The 17306-nt window shown below is 52.3% G+C and overlaps 1 protein-coding gene across 1 annotated transcript; it reads right to left on the reverse strand.

Moving 5' to 3' along the window:
• Positions 1-9486: 9486 nt before the first annotated feature.
• LOC139359570 (TBC1 domain family member 3G-like) lies at positions 9487-17131 on the reverse strand. Its single transcript, XM_071082765.1, has 11 exons — positions 16826-17131; positions 16266-16373; positions 15827-15936; positions 14538-14586; positions 13893-14013; positions 13087-13181; positions 12672-12737; positions 12102-12201; positions 11586-11738; positions 10245-10606; positions 9487-10064 (listed from the first exon to the last, which is right to left on the reverse strand). Exons 1-11 carry the CDS (start codon positions 16901-16903, stop codon positions 9810-9812), a joined length of 1497 nt encoding a protein of 498 aa, XP_070938866.1. The 5' UTR covers positions 16904-17131; the 3' UTR covers positions 9487-9809.
• Positions 17132-17306: the final 175 nt, after the last annotated feature.

Genomic DNA, 17306 nt, shown 5'->3' on the forward strand with positions numbered 1-17306 from the left:
GACACTCACATGGCTTCCATACAGATGGACATTATTATTGCCATGTTACAGTTGAGGAGACTAAGCCACGGAGAGTTTTAGTAGCCTGAAGTAATAGTTAAATGCAGAACCACAATCAAACTCCAAAGACAGTGGTCTAAACTAGTCCACATGACTGTCAGGCTACATCCAAATTCTGAGAAAATAATTTGGACTCATCTCTGGGTACAGATAAATGACCGTTTTGAGGTCAGAGAATTCTGCTGTATTGAGTGTGGCACTCATCATCACGATTTCATTAGCGTAGAATAACTGCTTTGAGCAAAGCAACTCACTCTAGAGGCTTCTGAGTGCTCAGATTAAAAATAGGTGCCATCCACCCAAAACTGTTACTTTGGATTTCAGTGAGTTGAGGAACAGCATGTGGCCTTTATTGCTGGCTGTATGCCAAAGCCGTTTCGAGCTTGTGAAAAGAAGCCTGATCCAAGTACAGCACAGTGGCTGAGAGTGAGGACCCCGGAGTGTGACAGGTCTGGTTTGCATCTGGCTCCACTACTTGCGCTGTGTGACCTTGGGAAAATTAACTTCCCTTTCTGAGCCTCACTTCTCTTTTCTGTAAAGTGGGGAGTATAATTCCTACTTCAATGTTGGACAGACTAAATTATAATATATGTACACATACATACCCCTGGCACAGAGCCCTCAACACTGGCAGCTACTATTCTTGTGAATTTCTGTGAAAGGGGATGCGTGTCTTTCTATTCCCTAGAGCAGGGCACCTACAGACAGCTCATGCAAACTGTATCATTTCATTAAGGAAATATTTCCAGATAAAGAAAACTCAGAACCTGTCCCTATTTTATTCAGCTGGATATTGTAAACTGAACCATGAAGAGACTCCAAGGCCGAAGCTAGTATTACTGTCACTTCCATAGCTCTATGTGGGCTCATGATTCCCGTATGGAGATCAGGAAGCTTCGTATGTGACCAATTCTGCCTCAAGAGTCATTAGCCAGGGGAGGGGCAATAAAATCACTCTCTTAAATAATTTCCTCACAAGGTGACAAAGAGCATCACGATTGTCTACAGAGGACAGTCGCCACCCAAAGGGCTCCTGCTGCCAGTGAAAGCCTTTACAACACAAGAGGGTCATTATCAGCGATGGCTTGTGAGTACCCAGCTCTTCCAAATATCAGCTCCGCTGCTCCCCATGCTCCGAAACTAGAGCATGAGACCAAGACCTGGGTTGCTGGGAAGGGCCTGCAGGAGACAGCTGGACCCCACAATAAGCATGCGTCCTTCCACCTACACCTCTTCAGCTTGTACCAGACCTAGAGAGTGTAGCGAGTCAGCCTAAGAATCTGAGCTCAGGACCAGATCACCTGGACTCAGATCCTGACTCCAACTTAGCAGCTGCGTGACCGAGGACACGTTATTTAACCCCAGCATCAAGTTGCTAGGGGAAGTTTCCTCTGATAACAACACAGATGGGCAGAGATGGGCTGAGATTTACATCTTCCCTCCCAGCATGTGCGTCCTGGCTCATGACACAGGTATTTGGAAGCTTAAGTCCCAGTAGGAAGCTGACCTTTCTGGATTCTACAGACCTGTGTTTAGCATTAAGTATTTTCAAACAAGCTTTCTAAGCCAAGGGAAACAGCTTCTTCCGCCTAATAATAAAGACAACTAAAGATGGTGGCCACCTTGAATAACAGAGAAACGGGACAGGGAGAAAGCAACTGGCATATACTGGATACGTCTCTGTGCCAGATTTTATCCCCCTCCCCCACATCTCCTATCTTCACCCCCTTTAAAGATCAAAAACATTATCAGAAGTTGTCTTAATTTCACACATGAAGAGACAATAGTTTGCCCAGGTTTACACAACTTAGTTCCCCAACTTTCGATTTCAAATCCCAACTTCTCTCCTTCACATGACACTATTTATTACTTTTCCTTACACACTGCCGTTTACCTGATTTTAGATGTAAATATTAATATTACAGGGCTCGGCTGGACGCGGTGGCTCATGCCTGTAATCGTAGCACTTTGGAAGCCCGAGGTGGGCGGATCACAAGGTCAGGAGATCGAGACCATCGTGGCTAACACAGTGAAACCCCATCTCTATTAAAAAATACAAAAAATTAACCGGGCGTTGTGGTAGGCGCCTGTAGTCTTAGCTACTCGGGAGGCTGAGGCAGGAGAATGGCGTGAACCTGGGAGGCGGCCCTTTCAGTGACCCTAGATCCTGCCATTGCATTCCAGCCTGGGCGACAGAGTGAGACTCCATTAAAAAAAAAAAAAAAAAAATTGTACAGGGCTCAGGTCTTGGCCTAGGAACAAGGACTGGCATCCTGTTTTCTTCTTCTCCCAATCTTCACAGAACTATCTAGAATTCCTCATTCAATCACACTATCTGAAATGTTAACAAGTAGAGACTTCCTAGGTTAAAAAGCCTCCTGGCTGTTCAGATGTAGGGAGAATCCCGTATTTGATTATAATCACATTTTACCTCCTCCTTCCAACTTGAAAAATACTTAAGTCTTCTTGTATTATAGGTTCTCAGAAACATGGATCTATCTTTTATATCTAAGTTTTTATTTCTCCTTTTGCAAAAGCTGCTCCAAATACCAGCTGTGCTGCTCCGCAGGCTCTGAATGTTCAGAAGAACATTCTCGTTACGAGGATGACTCCATGGATTGCTTGACCGCTAAGTTTGATAAACAACTGGTCAGTCTTTTTCACTTTAGCCACAACTGGGGAGGCAAGCCTCTATATGAGTGGCAGAGGCTGGCTGGCTGTTTATCAGACTCATTTCTTCTTTCTGAGGACACAGTAGCTTACATTTCCTAGCTTTCTTTGCCGTTGGTTTGCTACGGCCATGCAATTGAGTTCTAGCTAATGGAATATAAGCAGAAGTGATGCACCCCACTTCCAGGGTGAGCCCCCGAACTCCCCTGCTGCCCATGCACAGCCTTCCACTCTCTCCTTCCTATTGCTGGCATGAAGCACATAAGCAAGCTGTCTTGGAAGCCACGCGTTGAAGCTGGTGAAGAGTACAAGATGGAAGGAGCCTGGTCCCGGAATCACCACTTGGAGGAAAGCTGCTTGCTGTTCACATACACCAGTTTTGGATTTCACACAGGGAGGAATAACCAGTAAAGAATAACCAGTTAAACCAGTAAGACTTGGATTTCTGACCCCCTAGCTGACTGACAGATCAGCTGACCCCCTTCTGATCCTCTAGCTGACTGACAGATTCATGGGAACGATTGTTATTTCAAGTCACTGAGCTCTGGGACAATTGACTTTTGTTGCAGCAACTGATTAAGACATTGCAAATTCTCATTAGTTGCATCACTTTGACAAGTCAGTCTAACCTCTTTCTTCTACCAACACCACCATGACCACCACTGCCGCCGCCCTCCACTGTACTCCTAAAGACAGTGGCTACTTTTGGGGATTCTTAATTTCTTGAAGTCGCTGTGTGGAGGCCAAAGCAACTCCACGTTGGATGCTAATCTGCCACGTTGACTTCAGATTAACCTCTGCTCTGGGAAGACCATTAAGATTTCCAGTTTCTCTAGTATTCCGTGTGTAAGATCACATACTTACTGTAAATCCTGCCCTTAGGTCAAAACAGCTTTGCTGTTATCATACTTTAATTGTCCTACACATCACTTCTGAATAATGTATACTCTCTCCCTGTGGGATATCAGCCCTGGGTCTGCAGGGTAACGGTGCGGGGATCTACCATCTCATCTCTCCACCACCAGACACTGACATGGCTCCTGTTTGTAAGTTCCTATTAAATATTACTTTATGTTTTTGTTGTTTATTTTGTTTTGTTTTTTTCAGACGGAGTTTTTCTCTTGTTGCCCAAGCTGGCGTGCAATGGTGCGATCTCAGCTCACTGCAACCTCCGCTTCCCGGGTTCAAACGATTCTCCTGCCTTAGCCTCCCGAGTAGCTGGGACCACAGGTATGTGCTAATTTTTTGTATTTTTAGTAGAGATGGGATTACTCCATGTCGGTCAGGCTGGTCTCGAACTCCCAAGCTCAGGTGATCTGCCCACCTCGGCCTCCCAAAGTGCTGGGATTACAGGCATGAGCCACCACGCCCAGCCACTTTCTAAGAGGTAGGATTTGTCAGCCGCTTTCTTCCGCTGCTCAGATTCATTGTATTTTGGGGGTAGGTTTGCATAGATTTGCCCGCCATGGAACAACTATGAATTTTTTCTGAAAGAATGGCGGTGTTATAGTTGTGGAATACTACAATCATATTACATTCAGGGAGTGGCGGTTCATGCTGTCTTTCAGATGTAATTTCATTCCTTCCTATAGGCTGGTGAGGCCGGAAGACTTTGGGGTGACATCATGGTGCATTTTGTAGAAAGGTAATATTTGTGATTCTTGGGGTTTCAGCATGAAACTGAGAAAGGAAAGGTCAGTGAAGAGGAGAACAGTGGTACAGCGGACACATTAGTTTTTAAAGTTGGATCAGCCTCAAATAAGTACAGATTTCTGGGCCACCAGTGAGTGTCCATGGCACAGATCCAAGCATACCAGTCAGAAAGCAGCCACTTCCCAGGGAGCATCATGTAGCTTTTAGACTCCAGGGACACCACAAGCCACTGTCAGGTGAGAGGTGCAATTCACACAACCCAGCACAGAGGCCCCCTCTTCATTTCTCAAAGTTCTGGGAGAACCCAAGACCCATAGCCTTTATTTTAGGGACTGTTTAATCGGCTTGGCAGAGAAAGAGACTATGTAATTGACCTAGGTCTTTGGAGCTCTTCGCATCAGCTAAGATCCTGTAACATAGGCAGATTTAGCCCTTTTGTTCCTATTTCTATATTTAATATAAATTTATATTAAATTTTTGCAAAAATTTAACTTTTGGCTAAAGTCAGCTTTTGGCCACATCTGTTGATCAACAGGGAAACAGAAGGAGAAGAGGGATTTTCACACTTCGCAAGCGACTCATGTGTGCCAGTTGCACAAAAGCAGGGTTATAGTGAGATATCCAATTCCCATTAGAGAAACAAGGGAGCTGGAACTCAGAGAACAAAGTGATTTGCTGACAGTCAAGCCTGGTGAGTGGCGGTGCTGGGATTGGGGCCAGGCTAAATTGGCCCTGAGGTCCATATTGAGCAGAAACCTTCTCTATGATTCCCCAGCAGACACACATAGCCATGCCGTTTCAGGTCCACTCTCAGGTTGCTTCTGCTGGGGCCTTACGTGCCTGAGCGCAGAAACTCATAAACAGTTGAGAACCCACGTGGTGTTGTAGTCCAGCACGAACATTTCAAACTCTAACCACTGCTGCATCTGCAAAATGGCATTTTCCCTGCTGGATGTCTAGGGTAGGGTAGCATCCTACCCTGTAGGGTTCCTAGCTGGGGCCCCTGTCACCAGGGAAATGGTGCTGGTTCTCACCCAGAAATAGATAAAGAGGAAGTGTCTCTGCTGAATAAGAACGGATATGCATGCCTGTCCCGACTCCCTGCTCCCTGAATGAAGCAGGGCCTCCTGGCATCGCTTGATGTTTGTGAAGCTATCCCAGGTTGCACTGGCAGCAGCCAATACCAGGGTTTTCCAGAGGCTAAAGTCCAACACATAGTTAATGTCATTGCCTTTTCCTCCCTTCCTCGGGATCAGAGGAATAAACATCTCTTACTTAGAACTGTTCCACACAGACTTACAGTGGCAGAGGAGTAACTTAACTTATCAAAGGTTATTTTGAGCAAAAGCCACCTTGTGTCACTGAAGCTGTAGAACTGAGCCACAGATGGAAACTGTTAAAGTCGCAGGGTTGAGGACTAGGTACCTATGTTATCCTGACAGCACAGAAGCACAGCCTGAGTCTCTTCTTTGGCTGTGCCAAGGGTGTGCTGGAGAGGCCTGAGAGAAGAAGGAGTGGCCCTTGTGACCAGTGCCCTTTCGGTTCAGAAGGAACGTCTCCTCTTGTTTAAGTGACTTGGCTGAGCTTGCTACTTCTGCTTTGAGAGTCAAATATCAGGATTAAGACTTTCATTATCCCCAATTTACAGATGATGAAACCATATTGGGCAGGAAAGTAAGTCACCCCAGGAGAGCAAGTTAGGCCTGGGCACTGGCTGAGGACACGGGGGAATGACAATTTGGGATGTAGCTTGTTAAGGGGCTTTCCAAGAGTTCTTGTGATCCAGCTGTTGAGAGGATAGAGCAGAAAGGTTGCCACGGAGATGAGGGTGGGGTGCGCTGCGAGACTGGGAGAAATTAAAGAGAACTCGCAACAAAGCCTTGGGACACTGGGAGGGGGGTGGACCACTCTGGTTTGTGCTGCGGGAGAAGAGAGCAAGAAAAGGAATCTGTGTTCAATCCTGACAGCCTGCAGGAGAAGCAAATGCCCTTCATTTTGTTCATCCGCAGTGAGACTGGCATCCCTGTAGCTTTGGGAAACCAGGCTAGTGTGGATGCCAGCTCACTCCAGTGGCCTGATGACTGGGAGACCATGGGCTGGGGTTCTGGTCTGGGGCTCCTAGGCCTGATGGGAGGAGAACTCAGCCCCTGGTTTCCTGTACTTCAGCTCATATCCAGACGATGGTAATTGTTGGAATGAGAGACTCAAAGGAAGCTGGAACCTGAACTTTGTTGTTGCCCCATGTGGACACCTGTGTTCACTTTCTAGTTCTACCTCTTGCTGTCGGTGTGTTCTCAGGTAACTCACTTAAACCTTTCTGAGTCTCATTTTGTTCATTTATAAAATAAAAGACACAACATTTATGTCCTATATTGTCCTGAGGACTAAATGGGAGAAGGAGGAGCCCTTCTGCATTCCCCTGGCTTCCAGTGGGTGGAGGCCAGAGAAGCTGCTAAACATCCTGCCAGGCGCAGGACAGCCCCATCACAAAGAACTGTCTGGCCCCTGATGTCAGTAATGCAGTACTCAGGAGCCCTGGCGTGGGGGAAAGAGAAGAAACTCAAAAGCTTGGCAGATCTCAATTCAAACCCTGGTTGTACCACCTCCAGCAGGCCTTGGTCAGGGAATAGTATCTAGCTAAAATTCATTGACTCCATTTTGTGTTCATTGAATTTATATTCTGCTGGCTTTCCATTTGTGAGAGTGATAGAAGTTTCCTTTAAACATGAATTTGTAAATACGAATAAGTAGGCCATTCACAGAAATACATAAAATATGTCATAGGAGAGGTGGCACTCTCATATGGCAATAATTATGACAGAAGCCGGCAAATGACCTGAGTGACCCGGAGTGACCTGAGCACTGACTCCCAAATGCCGTCCGTAGGATGTCCTGCATCCCCCAGACCCTTTCCTGGGTCCTCCTGCACCCTAAAACCCTCTAGACCATCCAGACCTCAGGCCACCCACCTCTCCGTTGCCAGAGCAGTCTCCATTCCGGAACGTGCTGGTCACCACCAACAGCAGCTGCTCCTCCTCCAGGCAGCTCAGCCTATACTTGTCCATACAGAGAACCTGGATGGCGCTGAGGTGGACACAAGCCCTCAGCTCCCAGTAGACACTCTGGGCTTCCTCCCACACCTCCCCCCGGCCGGGACTCCTGTGCTCATCTGTCTCTCCCAGTGCCCAGCACAGGCGTGGCACAGCGGAAGTGAATGCACCGATTTGAACACATCATCCTCGATTCTCCTTCCCCGCTCAAGCCCCGCAGCTAACCCGTCGGCGAGTCCTGGAGGCTCTGCCTCCAAAATACTGCCTATCCCATGTCCAAACGCCTCTCACCACGTCCACTGCTACTTGCAATTGTGTGTGGAAATATTCCCACAAGATTGGAATGAGCAGGTCACAGCGGCGCCTGGAGGGAATGCCCGGGGAAATGTGCCATCGCCTTGCTGTTCTATCCGGGCACACCCAGCTGAGGATGGGGGACCTGCCACTACTCTCCTGGCAGTCCTGGGAGCCGGCAGGTGAGGACCCAAGAGTGTTTTCAGTGACCTGGCTGACCTGGTCATCAGTCACTCCCACCTTGGCCTAGGCCTCTACATGGCACAGATCACAGCTCATTCCGACCTGCATTACACTGCTCTGTGCCCTGTCCTCAGGGTCACACCTGTCTCCCAGAAGCCGTGCAACCCTGGAAAACCCATCAACCTAACAGTCAGGTTCCTCCTCTGTGCATTAACAATGACATTGACGCCAGCTTTGCAGGGCGCTGGGAGGATAGAGGGAGGTGTATGCTGGAGAGTTCCCCAAGGGCAAAGCCTGGCTCTGCGTCACTCACTCTCAGATCCTCAGAACCTGGAACTGGCCCAGCAGGTGGCCACCATTCCCTAAGAGTTGGATTTGATCCGTCAGTGCTGAAGACAGGGGATGGAGCTTCCACAGACCCCCTGTGTCCTGTCTTCTTTATCAGCAGCTTACTCAGCCTCACCCCTTTCCCATGCACCCTGCAGAGCAGGTGTTCACTGAGCTTCCACAAAATTCACTAGAGCAGCTGATGGATACTGGAGCCTGGATTCACTGTCAAAGTGTTTCTCAAAGGGTGCTCTCCAGAACACCATGGAAAACTCATTTGCTGTATAAGTTTGAAAACCCCTGCCCACAGGTCTCCCCTTGTGTACGAGCAATCAGCTCTACCATTCAGCCCAGGTGTATGTTTGCTGAACCATCTGGGGGAAGCTGAGGAGACATGAGCTGAAGGCAGAGGGTGAGTCTGAAGTGGGATCTTTGGACAGGTATGAGAAGTTAGGCAAAAATGAGATGATTCCAGCCTTAATAATCTTAGATAATAGTTCACATTATTATTTAGTTAATAGGATTGTACCCACGTTAAATTACTAATTTTTTTTAAGAGGGGAAGTCTCACCCGGTCACCCAGGCTGCAGTGCAGTGGTGCAGTCATGGCTCACTGTGTTCTGGAACTCATGGGCTCCAGCAGTTCTGCCTCAGCCTCCTGACTAGGTGGGACCATAGGCACACGCCACCATGACTGGCTAATTTCTTTGACTTTTCTCTAGAGACAGGGTCCACCTGTGTTTCCTAGGCTGGTCCCAGACTTCTAGACTCAAGTGAACCTGAACGTCCTGCCTCCACCTCTCAAATTGCTGGGATTACAGGTGTGAGCCATCACACCCAGTCTAAATTTGTTATGTGCCATGGTACTGCAAAACGTCATTATTAGGGGCAGCTGGATGGAAGGTATAGGAGGCCAATGTAGTGCCTTTTCAATGTTTTTTTTTTTTTTTTTTTTTTTTTTTGAGACGGAGTCTCGCTCTGTCGCCCAGGCTGGAGTGCAGTGGCGCGATCTCGGCTCACTGCAAGCTCCGCCTCCCGGGTTCACGCCATTCTCCTGCCTCAGCCTCCCGAGTAGCTGGGACTACAGGCGCCCGCCCCTGCGCCCGGCTAATTTTTTCTATTTTTAGTAGAGACGGGGTTTCACCATGGTCTCGATCTCCTGACCTTGTGATCCGCCCACCTCGGCCTCCCAAAGTGCTGGGATTACAGGCGTGAGCCACCACGCCCGGCCGCCTTTTCAATCTTTTATAGCTAAAATAATTTCAACAGAAAACATTTATTTTAAAACATGAAGGGGGTTAATCATTCATGAGTTGAAAACACAAAGGCAGGCACACGGTGTTGTGGGAATTCAGAAAGCTGGTCACACGGCTGGGGGTGCTGGGAGGGGCTGGGCATGGTTGGCTTTGTGATCTGGGGGCTGGTGTGTTCCATCTGTGAAGGTCTTTCGAGCTGCACACTTTCTTAATCAATTTTCATAAGTTTAACAAAAAATAAAATGAGGACGTGAAGTTTGCTTGGGTTGTTAAGCCTCAGGAAGTTATCCAGCCATGAGCCCTGCCCTAGATGCTTCTAGAAGCCTGGAGGGAACAGAGAATTTTCCAAGTAGAGGCGGCAGAGGCAAGGCCCTGAGGTGGGAGTGCACTGCTGCTCGTCCCTAGCTGCGACGGGGGTGTCCTGGTTGGAATCAGTGCTGGGTGCACTGCAGGGCTGGAAGTCCATGTCCACACTGTGGCTCAGTGCAGTGAAAATCAATCTCACCCCCTCCGCAGGGTGTTCCGCCTGCCAGCAGGTGGCCAGCTGGTCCTCCTGGGGTACGGTGCCATTCTAGAAATTGGGTGCAAGTCTCTTGTCCGTAGACAGGGTGCCCTGTTGTAGTGGGACATCTCCTGGCCTCCCTCAGTCCTGATGGGCCTGGGCAGGGCCTGGTGTCAGGGTCCCCGTGGGCTTCTCGAACTGGCCCTGTCCCACAGTCCCGGGGCTGTCCAGGACACATTCAGAAGGGACACGCACCCAACAGCTCTGTTCGAAATCATAATGGGGGAACCAAGGGCCCCCTACATCCAGGTCCGTTGGGAGCCGGGGCATCGAGTTCCACTCCAGGAATCTCCAGGAACCCTGAGATCTTTCCTGAGCCGGGGCTGGGCTGGGCACACCCCAAGTGCCCACAGGGTAGGTGTCTTCCCGGACAGCCCCACCAGGACAGGATGTGGAATAACGAGGTGCCCATGGTGGGGAAACTAGCCAAATGGGCCGCTGGAACCGGGCTGGTGGGCCTGGAGGGGCCTGTCTGTCCCCCTTGCGGAGGGTCATCCTGCCATGTGAAGCCAGCACAGGCCTGGGTGTTGAGGACCCTTGCTTGGGTTTGGCTGAAAGGAAAACAGACATGGTCAGCATCTCTAATGAGCCCATGCAGGCCTTTCCAGACTGGGCCCCACCTGCCTGGGTCTCTGGAGTCCTCGGGGTCTGTGTGGGGCCCCCGGGGCCTGACACTGAGGACACACCTGTAGTCTGCTGATCCCAGAGGGAGGGGTGTGTGCCACCTGGCATGGGGAAGCTGTCAGGGCATGACAGGTAGCTCTTAGGACTGCCCCCAGGGTTCGGACTGGCTGGGGGATTCCTACCACACACCCTCGTCCCAGGGCTGTTGGACCAGGGATACAGCCCCCAGTGAGAACTCAGGTGGGAGGGAACTTGGATGCCACACAGCCCCTTGTCACCTCACATGGGGACCCATCTCCACAGTGGGTGACGGGACCTGGAGGTGGGTCACCCTCTGCCTTCCTGGGCTGCCCAGTCCATGCCAGGACTGACCGTTCCCACATCTGCCTGAATTCTGGGCTCTGGCTCTCGCCTGGGGTGCAGCCTGTGCCCTCTCCCTGAATGCTCTGGGGTCAGGGACACCCGATTCCCTTGTCTCCCTGGCTCAAGGCTGGTTGTCCTGGCAACCTTGGAGGAGCGTGCAGCAGTGAGGGGCCTCTGCTGCTGTCTGAGGCTGTGGGTGCTTGCAGGGAGGCCTGGGGTTATCCACAAATGGGTCTGGCTTCTTTAGTGCCCTTGACAGCCTTGTGATGGGGAGACAGAGACACTGTGGAATGTGGGAGGGGGCTTGTTGGAGGGTCTTGCCCACATCCTCCTCCTGTCGGCACAACACATCCAGTACACACGCACTGAGCGCCTGTCCTGAGGACCGGTGGGCCTCCTGTACTTTCTTAGAGTCCAGGAGGAAGAGGAGGAAGAAAAGGTGAAGAGGAAGGCCCAGGTAGTAGGGTTTTGGGTCTCGGGGACTCTCCCATTATTAACTGCCCCAGAGGGTGACATGGGAGGGGACATGGCACTGGAGCCCACCTGGGGGTGACAGGTCCCCTTGCTTCCTTGTTAGTTTCTTCATAGAGGCCCTAAGATGCTTGAGCACAGAGTCATCATCCAACTCCCAGGTATGGAAGAACTGGTTCCGAAACCGTGCCCACAGGCCACACCTGGATGTCTTCATGAGGCGCTCTAGGGACAGGGTGGACATCAGGCCAGGAGAGTTCCCTGGGAGGGGGCACAGCTGATACCCCATGGCCACTTCAGTCTCCCACTAGGCGATGCGGGAATCTTTTGTGGCCACCCCAGGGGTTCAGATGTGCACAGGAGACTGTGGCCTGGGGAAGTGGGTAGGGAAGTGCTCACAACACTCCTGACTTTCATCTGGGTCATGTGGGGGACGGGCTCGGTGTCACTGGGCCCTGCCCAGCCCACCCAGACCTCCCTCTGGGCCAGAACAGAGGATCATGAGGACAGTGTGAGGAAGTTGCCCTTGGGTAAGTCGGGGCCTGACTCCAGGGCTCCCCAGGCCCCACTGGGCACATGTAGACTTACTCCTCTGAACTTTAAAGGCAATGCTTGTCATCGGCATCAACACCTGTTCTCCTTCCAGCAAATACACGTCCCATAGGCGCAGGATGAGCCCAAGAGAGATCTGTGGGGATAGCAGGTGTGGGGGACTGTAGCCCTTCCAGGCTGGGGCTGGTGGCTCGAACTGAGCCCACTGGGGCTTCTGTCCCCAGAGTCAGTGATCTTCTTCATGAGGGTTTCCTGAGTCCTCCAGGGCGCTGGGTCAGACAAGGTCTTGCAGCTCCTCATGGGGGGCACTCATTGGAGTGGGGGTGTGGCTCCTGGAGAGAGGGGCTTGCCCAGGGCTTGAGGCTTCCCTGATCCCTCCCAAGTCAGGTCTTGGCCCAGTCTGCCTATAAGGCTGGTCTTGAGCCCCAGTCATTGCCCTGGGATGACCCCTCTTGGGCAGAGGGTTTTGTTTGGGTGTCCTGTGAGGGCCCCCCTGTGGGCAGAGCCTCCTGTGGGCTGTGGGTGAGCCAGACCCCCGGGCTGGGGAAGCAGGGCACTGCAGGGCAAGGAGGATCCCTGAGCCAGGGTCTCCCTGTGCCTTCTTACCCCGTCATTCAACATCTGGAGAAGCCAGCCTAACGAGGAACTCTGCGCGCAAAGACCTTCCTTGTCCTGACGGGAGGAACAGAGGTGCTCAGGGCCCCCTGGGCTGCCCTAAAATCCTCCCTCTTCCAGGGCCTCTGAAGACCCTTCCCCTAGTGCAGAACAATGGGCGGTGTCCAGGGCTCCCCCCAACACCGTCCCCTTCCCACACTCCCGGTGCACACACTGCCCTTTGCCCTGCTCTGCGGGAGCTGGGCCCCCATCCCTGTGCCTCTGTCCTATAGACCAACTCCCGGCCCATGGAGAACCCGACATCCCAGGTCAGCCAGTGGCTGGGACTCAGCCAGTCACCAGCGCCACGGGATGCAGGGCCTCTGGAGAAGAGCCCAAGCTTGCTCACCAGACGCCATAAACTCACCAGACGCCACATGGTCTTGGGCTGTGACGTGGGGACCACATGCTCCTGATGGTCTTGGAGCCCCTGGACTGTCCCGCCATTTGGGCTGTGGAATCCTGAGAAACCCCCAGCCCATCATGAAGTCAGACCCTTTCCCCAAGATGTGGAGCCATCAGCTGGAAGAGCTGGGCAGCTGGAGAGGCCCCCAAACCGCAAGGCCTCCCACCCTCCCATCTGGTGACCTCACCATGCAGCCTTTACCCTGTGGAGGTGGGGCAAGAACATCCCCTGGAGTCTGGCTGCAGGTTTCCCTAGAGGCCTCCTGGACCAGGGTGCAAAAAGGGCAAGCCTGACTTAAGGCCACCACATGGCGGCCAGAACAGCGTGGGTGCTGGGCTTCCTGGTCGTCTCCTGGAAGTGGGGTCGGGCCAGGGGACACGGGATGGGGAGATGCTGCCACCTGGGCTTGGTCGGCCCATTTGTGGGCACCAAGGGCAGCACGAGCCTGGGCAGCTGGAGGGCAGGAGGACTCTGGGTGGGGGAGAGTCAGCTACACAGAATCAGAGCCAGAGGGCGTGGCAGCAGGACACAGAGGGTGGCCACGGGGAGGATGAGATGCCCTCCGCTGATGGGGATGAAAGGTGTCTGACTTGGGCTTTGGGGGTCAGCCACAGACTGCTGTGGGACCCTCAGCAAAGACACCCTGAAGACTCCCAAGGAGCTGCCTACACAAGGAAGGTGTCTTGGCTGAAAGCCGAGATCACCTGGCCAGGGTGGCCATCCCTGGGTCTGGCTGTATGAGGTCCCATGGGCAGCTGTCCACCTACCTTGCAGGGAGTGCCTCTCCCTGGCCAGCAGCTGCACCAGTGCCCAGAATGCATCCTCCTCAGGCAGATAAAGGAGAAACAAGGCCGCGATGTGGCTCAGGTCCCTGCAGTAGCCCACCTCCTGCAAAAGCCAGAGTCACCGTGAAAGGACATCACCTGGGAGGACTGAGGTCTCTTGAGAGGACTCATGTCATTGGAGACGGGAGAGGTGACTGGGGAGGCTTCCTCTGAAGAAGAGGCTTCCTCGGGGTGCAAATTCATTTCATGACAAGAGCCAAGTCCATCAGGCACTTCAGCACTTTGTCCAAAATGTCTCCTGATGGCACCGTCCTGCGTGTGACCCTGCCAAGCTCCTGGGCTTGGGTGAAGCCCCAGGAGGAGGGCGTCATTTCTAGTTCTGAGAAGTGGTGGTCAGGCCCAGGTGACACCAGGAGTCCAGGACCCGACTCCTTTGTGTCTCAGCTTGACCCCTTGAGGCCACCCCCTTGCTTGGAGGTTTATGCCAGCAGTGATCTGGAGTTCTACCTCCTATATCCTGGTGGCTCACAAATACTAACTTTAAAAGAAGTGATGGCACCCCACCAGACACCCACTCCTGTGAACAGGGAAATACTGCCCGGGAACGTCACTGCTGGGAATACTCACCGGGTTATACTCCGAATATGCCAGGAGGATGTAGAATAGTTCCCGCTGCCTAGGAAACAGAGAAAGGAGGCTTTTGTTTGTTTTGTGCAGATGCCGTTAGTTTCAGTTTGTCTACAAAGCCTAACAACAAATCCCATTTCAGGTTCAGATGATTCACCAGATAAGCAGTGAGCTCTTCAGGGTCTTTGACTTTGAGGAAATGTTTCAGGAAAATCCACATCTGTGACATGCAGATAGCCCAGTTGTACAGTGACTTGTCTGATCCTTTTCACTCTGAATAATTTTTTTTTTTCAATTTGCACACACGCCAGCTCAGTCTTTGGATGTACAGTTCCTCCGTGGTTCTAAACCAATGGGCAGTATCCTGGCTACTGCTCCAGCCCCTCCTGAAGCAACTCCTTCATCTTCCAAGTCTCCAGGGTGGCCCCTATGCACCCGGCCTCTCCCTGATCCCTCAGCCCCCGGCCACCCAGACTGCTTGTCAGTCCCTATGGTTTGGCCTTTTCCAGAATGGCCCAGGAATGGGAATCCTATGTGGTAGCTTTTTGGGTCTGGCCTCTTTCTCTTAGCAAAATGCATCTAGGATCCACCCACGTTTGTGCGGGCATCACTGGCTCGTTCTCTTTTCTCACTGGGTCTTCCGTTTGAAGGGAGGACCAGCCTTGCTCTCCCCGTTCCCATGTTGAAGACTGTCCCCGAAGGCTCCTTGTGTGAGTGACGAGGAATCAAGCAGTGGACGTGGCATGCAGGTTTCATGTGGACATCAGTTTTCAAATCATTGGGTTCAATATTTGTGATACTTTGGGGACACGTGGTTCAAGTCCATTGAGCTTTGTGAGTCACTGCCCAACTGGCTGCCAAAGTGGCTGTGCCATGTCATGTTCCCAGCAGACAAGGATGACAGTTTCCAGGACCCCTAATTGCCCCAGCATTTGGTGCTGTCAGTGTTGCCTGGAGAGGCTTATGGGCCTTCAATCCTGCCACCCTCCCATGGGTCCTACCATGGGTCCCCGTGGGTCAGGGAGAGCACCTTTCACCATTGTGCATGATTTTGTTTGCTGACTTCTGTCTCCTCAGGGTCCTCCTCGTTTCTGGCCCCACAGGCTCCAGTCTGGCCCAGGGCTTGGCACTGGGTGCTCAGTTCATGGTGCCAGCTGCTCCCTGGGTCAGGGGAGGTCTTGGCAGCTCTGTCATCCATCCTAGGTGACCCTGGCCTCTTCTCCGGGGAAGCCCCCATCCCTTTCGTTCACTCCATGTCTGCTGAGACCCTGTGGTTCCCATAGGCTTACTTGGCTCCGTATCGATCCCTGAAGAAGATGTGAGTCCTTAGTGTCTCGCTCACGTCCAGGTCGATCTGGTGGATGTGTTCAGATGACCTCTTGCCCTTCTCCTTCATGACCTGTAGGGCAGGGGCAACAGGAGGAAGCAGCCTCAGAACAGATGGAAGACTCCCTGTCCCAAATGGCAGTCGGCCCACAGTCAGCACTCCGGGAAGGAAGGAAAGCAGGAAGGTTTCCTTCTGCACAAAGCTGCTTTTTGGCTTGTTACTGAAGCCGGGGAGGGTCACCGGAGCCGAGTTTGTCTGTGGTGACTATGTCACCGTCCGTGCCCGGGATGTGCATCTGACCATCCCACCCACCCGCCAGCCTGGGCTTGATGCTCCCTCCAGCTGGAGACCTGGGCCCATGACACGGCCTGTCCTGTTTGTTGTGCTCTGGCTGAGCGTACCTTGTATGTTCTGGGGTTTTTCCACTTGACTTCCTGTATGTTCAGCAGGACTGACCACACTTGGCCCCTGAAGTTCATGGGAATGCCCTTATATACTCGATCTATCAGCTGTGGGCACAAAACAACCTGGTGTCACAGGCCACGGGGCGACCCCAGTGAGGACCAGAGCCCGAGGATTCTGGAAATGGTTGGTTTTGGCCCCATGACTCCTCGTTAGAGGTGACATTAAGCTGGGACAGGGTCTCCCTTTTCAGGATTGAAAAAGTGGATGGACACTCAGAGTCGGGACTCTGATCTGAACCTTTTCCTTCCTTTAGGTCACAAGGGCATCCCTAGCCTTGAGCTCTGGGTGTTTCCAGCCCTAGATTCAGATTCCCTCCCAGCAAGGTGACGCTTGCACAAATAGGCAGGCAAACCACCGACCAGGCCCGCAGTCCTCTGGGTGAGGACAGTGTGCCACCCGCCCTCTGAGAGGCTGACGGTGCCAGGCCACAGCCATGGGTGCCTGTCCCCTGTCTCTGCAGAAAGTGGTTCCGGGGGCCTCTCGCTCCACACATTACCTTTTTACTGTTCTTATATGTCTCCCATTGTCGCAGCATTTCCATCCACTTGCTCTTTCGTGTTATCTCCCGCCGCATTTGCTGTCAAATGAGGAATGTTGGCGTTAGGGGAGCTGCCAGGCTTCCCAGAGCCGCCCGTGGATGCTGGGTCTTTGGCTCTGGAGCCCTGGTGGACCCAGCTGAAGGGAACCAGGGAAGGGCAGACCCTAAGGGCTGAGAGCCTTTGAGCAAATGAGCACCAGTGGGCTGGCTTTGGGACCCCGGGACGTGCCATCCTCAGGCCACAGACACAACAGTCTTAGGTCAGGTCCCAGCCTCTAGGTGGGGTCCTGACACAGGCGGGCAGCCACCCCCAAGCCACAACTGTGGTTCTCACTTTGGAATCTTATCAAGCTGCCAAAGTTACAGCAACCTGGGGTCAGATCCAGCAGGGAGTGCTTCTCCTCCCAGGGACATCATGTTGTCCTCACCCGTCACCGCC

Source organism: Macaca nemestrina, chromosome 17 (assembly GCF_043159975.1).
Source record: "Macaca nemestrina isolate mMacNem1 chromosome 17, mMacNem.hap1, whole genome shotgun sequence".
NCBI lineage: Eukaryota > Metazoa > Chordata > Mammalia > Primates > Cercopithecidae > Macaca > Macaca nemestrina.

What these genes read in the sequence shown, in the direction of transcription:
- LOC139359570 (XM_071082765.1), bottom strand. Translation starts at nt 16,903, where the DNA reads ATGCGGCGGGAGATAACACGAAAGAGCAAGTGGATGGAAATGCTGCGA. An exon ending in CATATAAGAACAGTAAAAAG is followed by an intron (nt 16,374 to 16,825) that starts GTAATGTGTGGA and finishes TTGTGCCCACAG; the next exon opens with CTGATAGATCGAGTATATAA. An exon ending in AACAGAGCTGTTGGGTGCGT is followed by an intron (nt 10,065 to 10,244) that starts GTCCCTTCTGAA and finishes CCCAATTTCTAG; the next exon opens with AATGGCACCGTACCCCAGGA.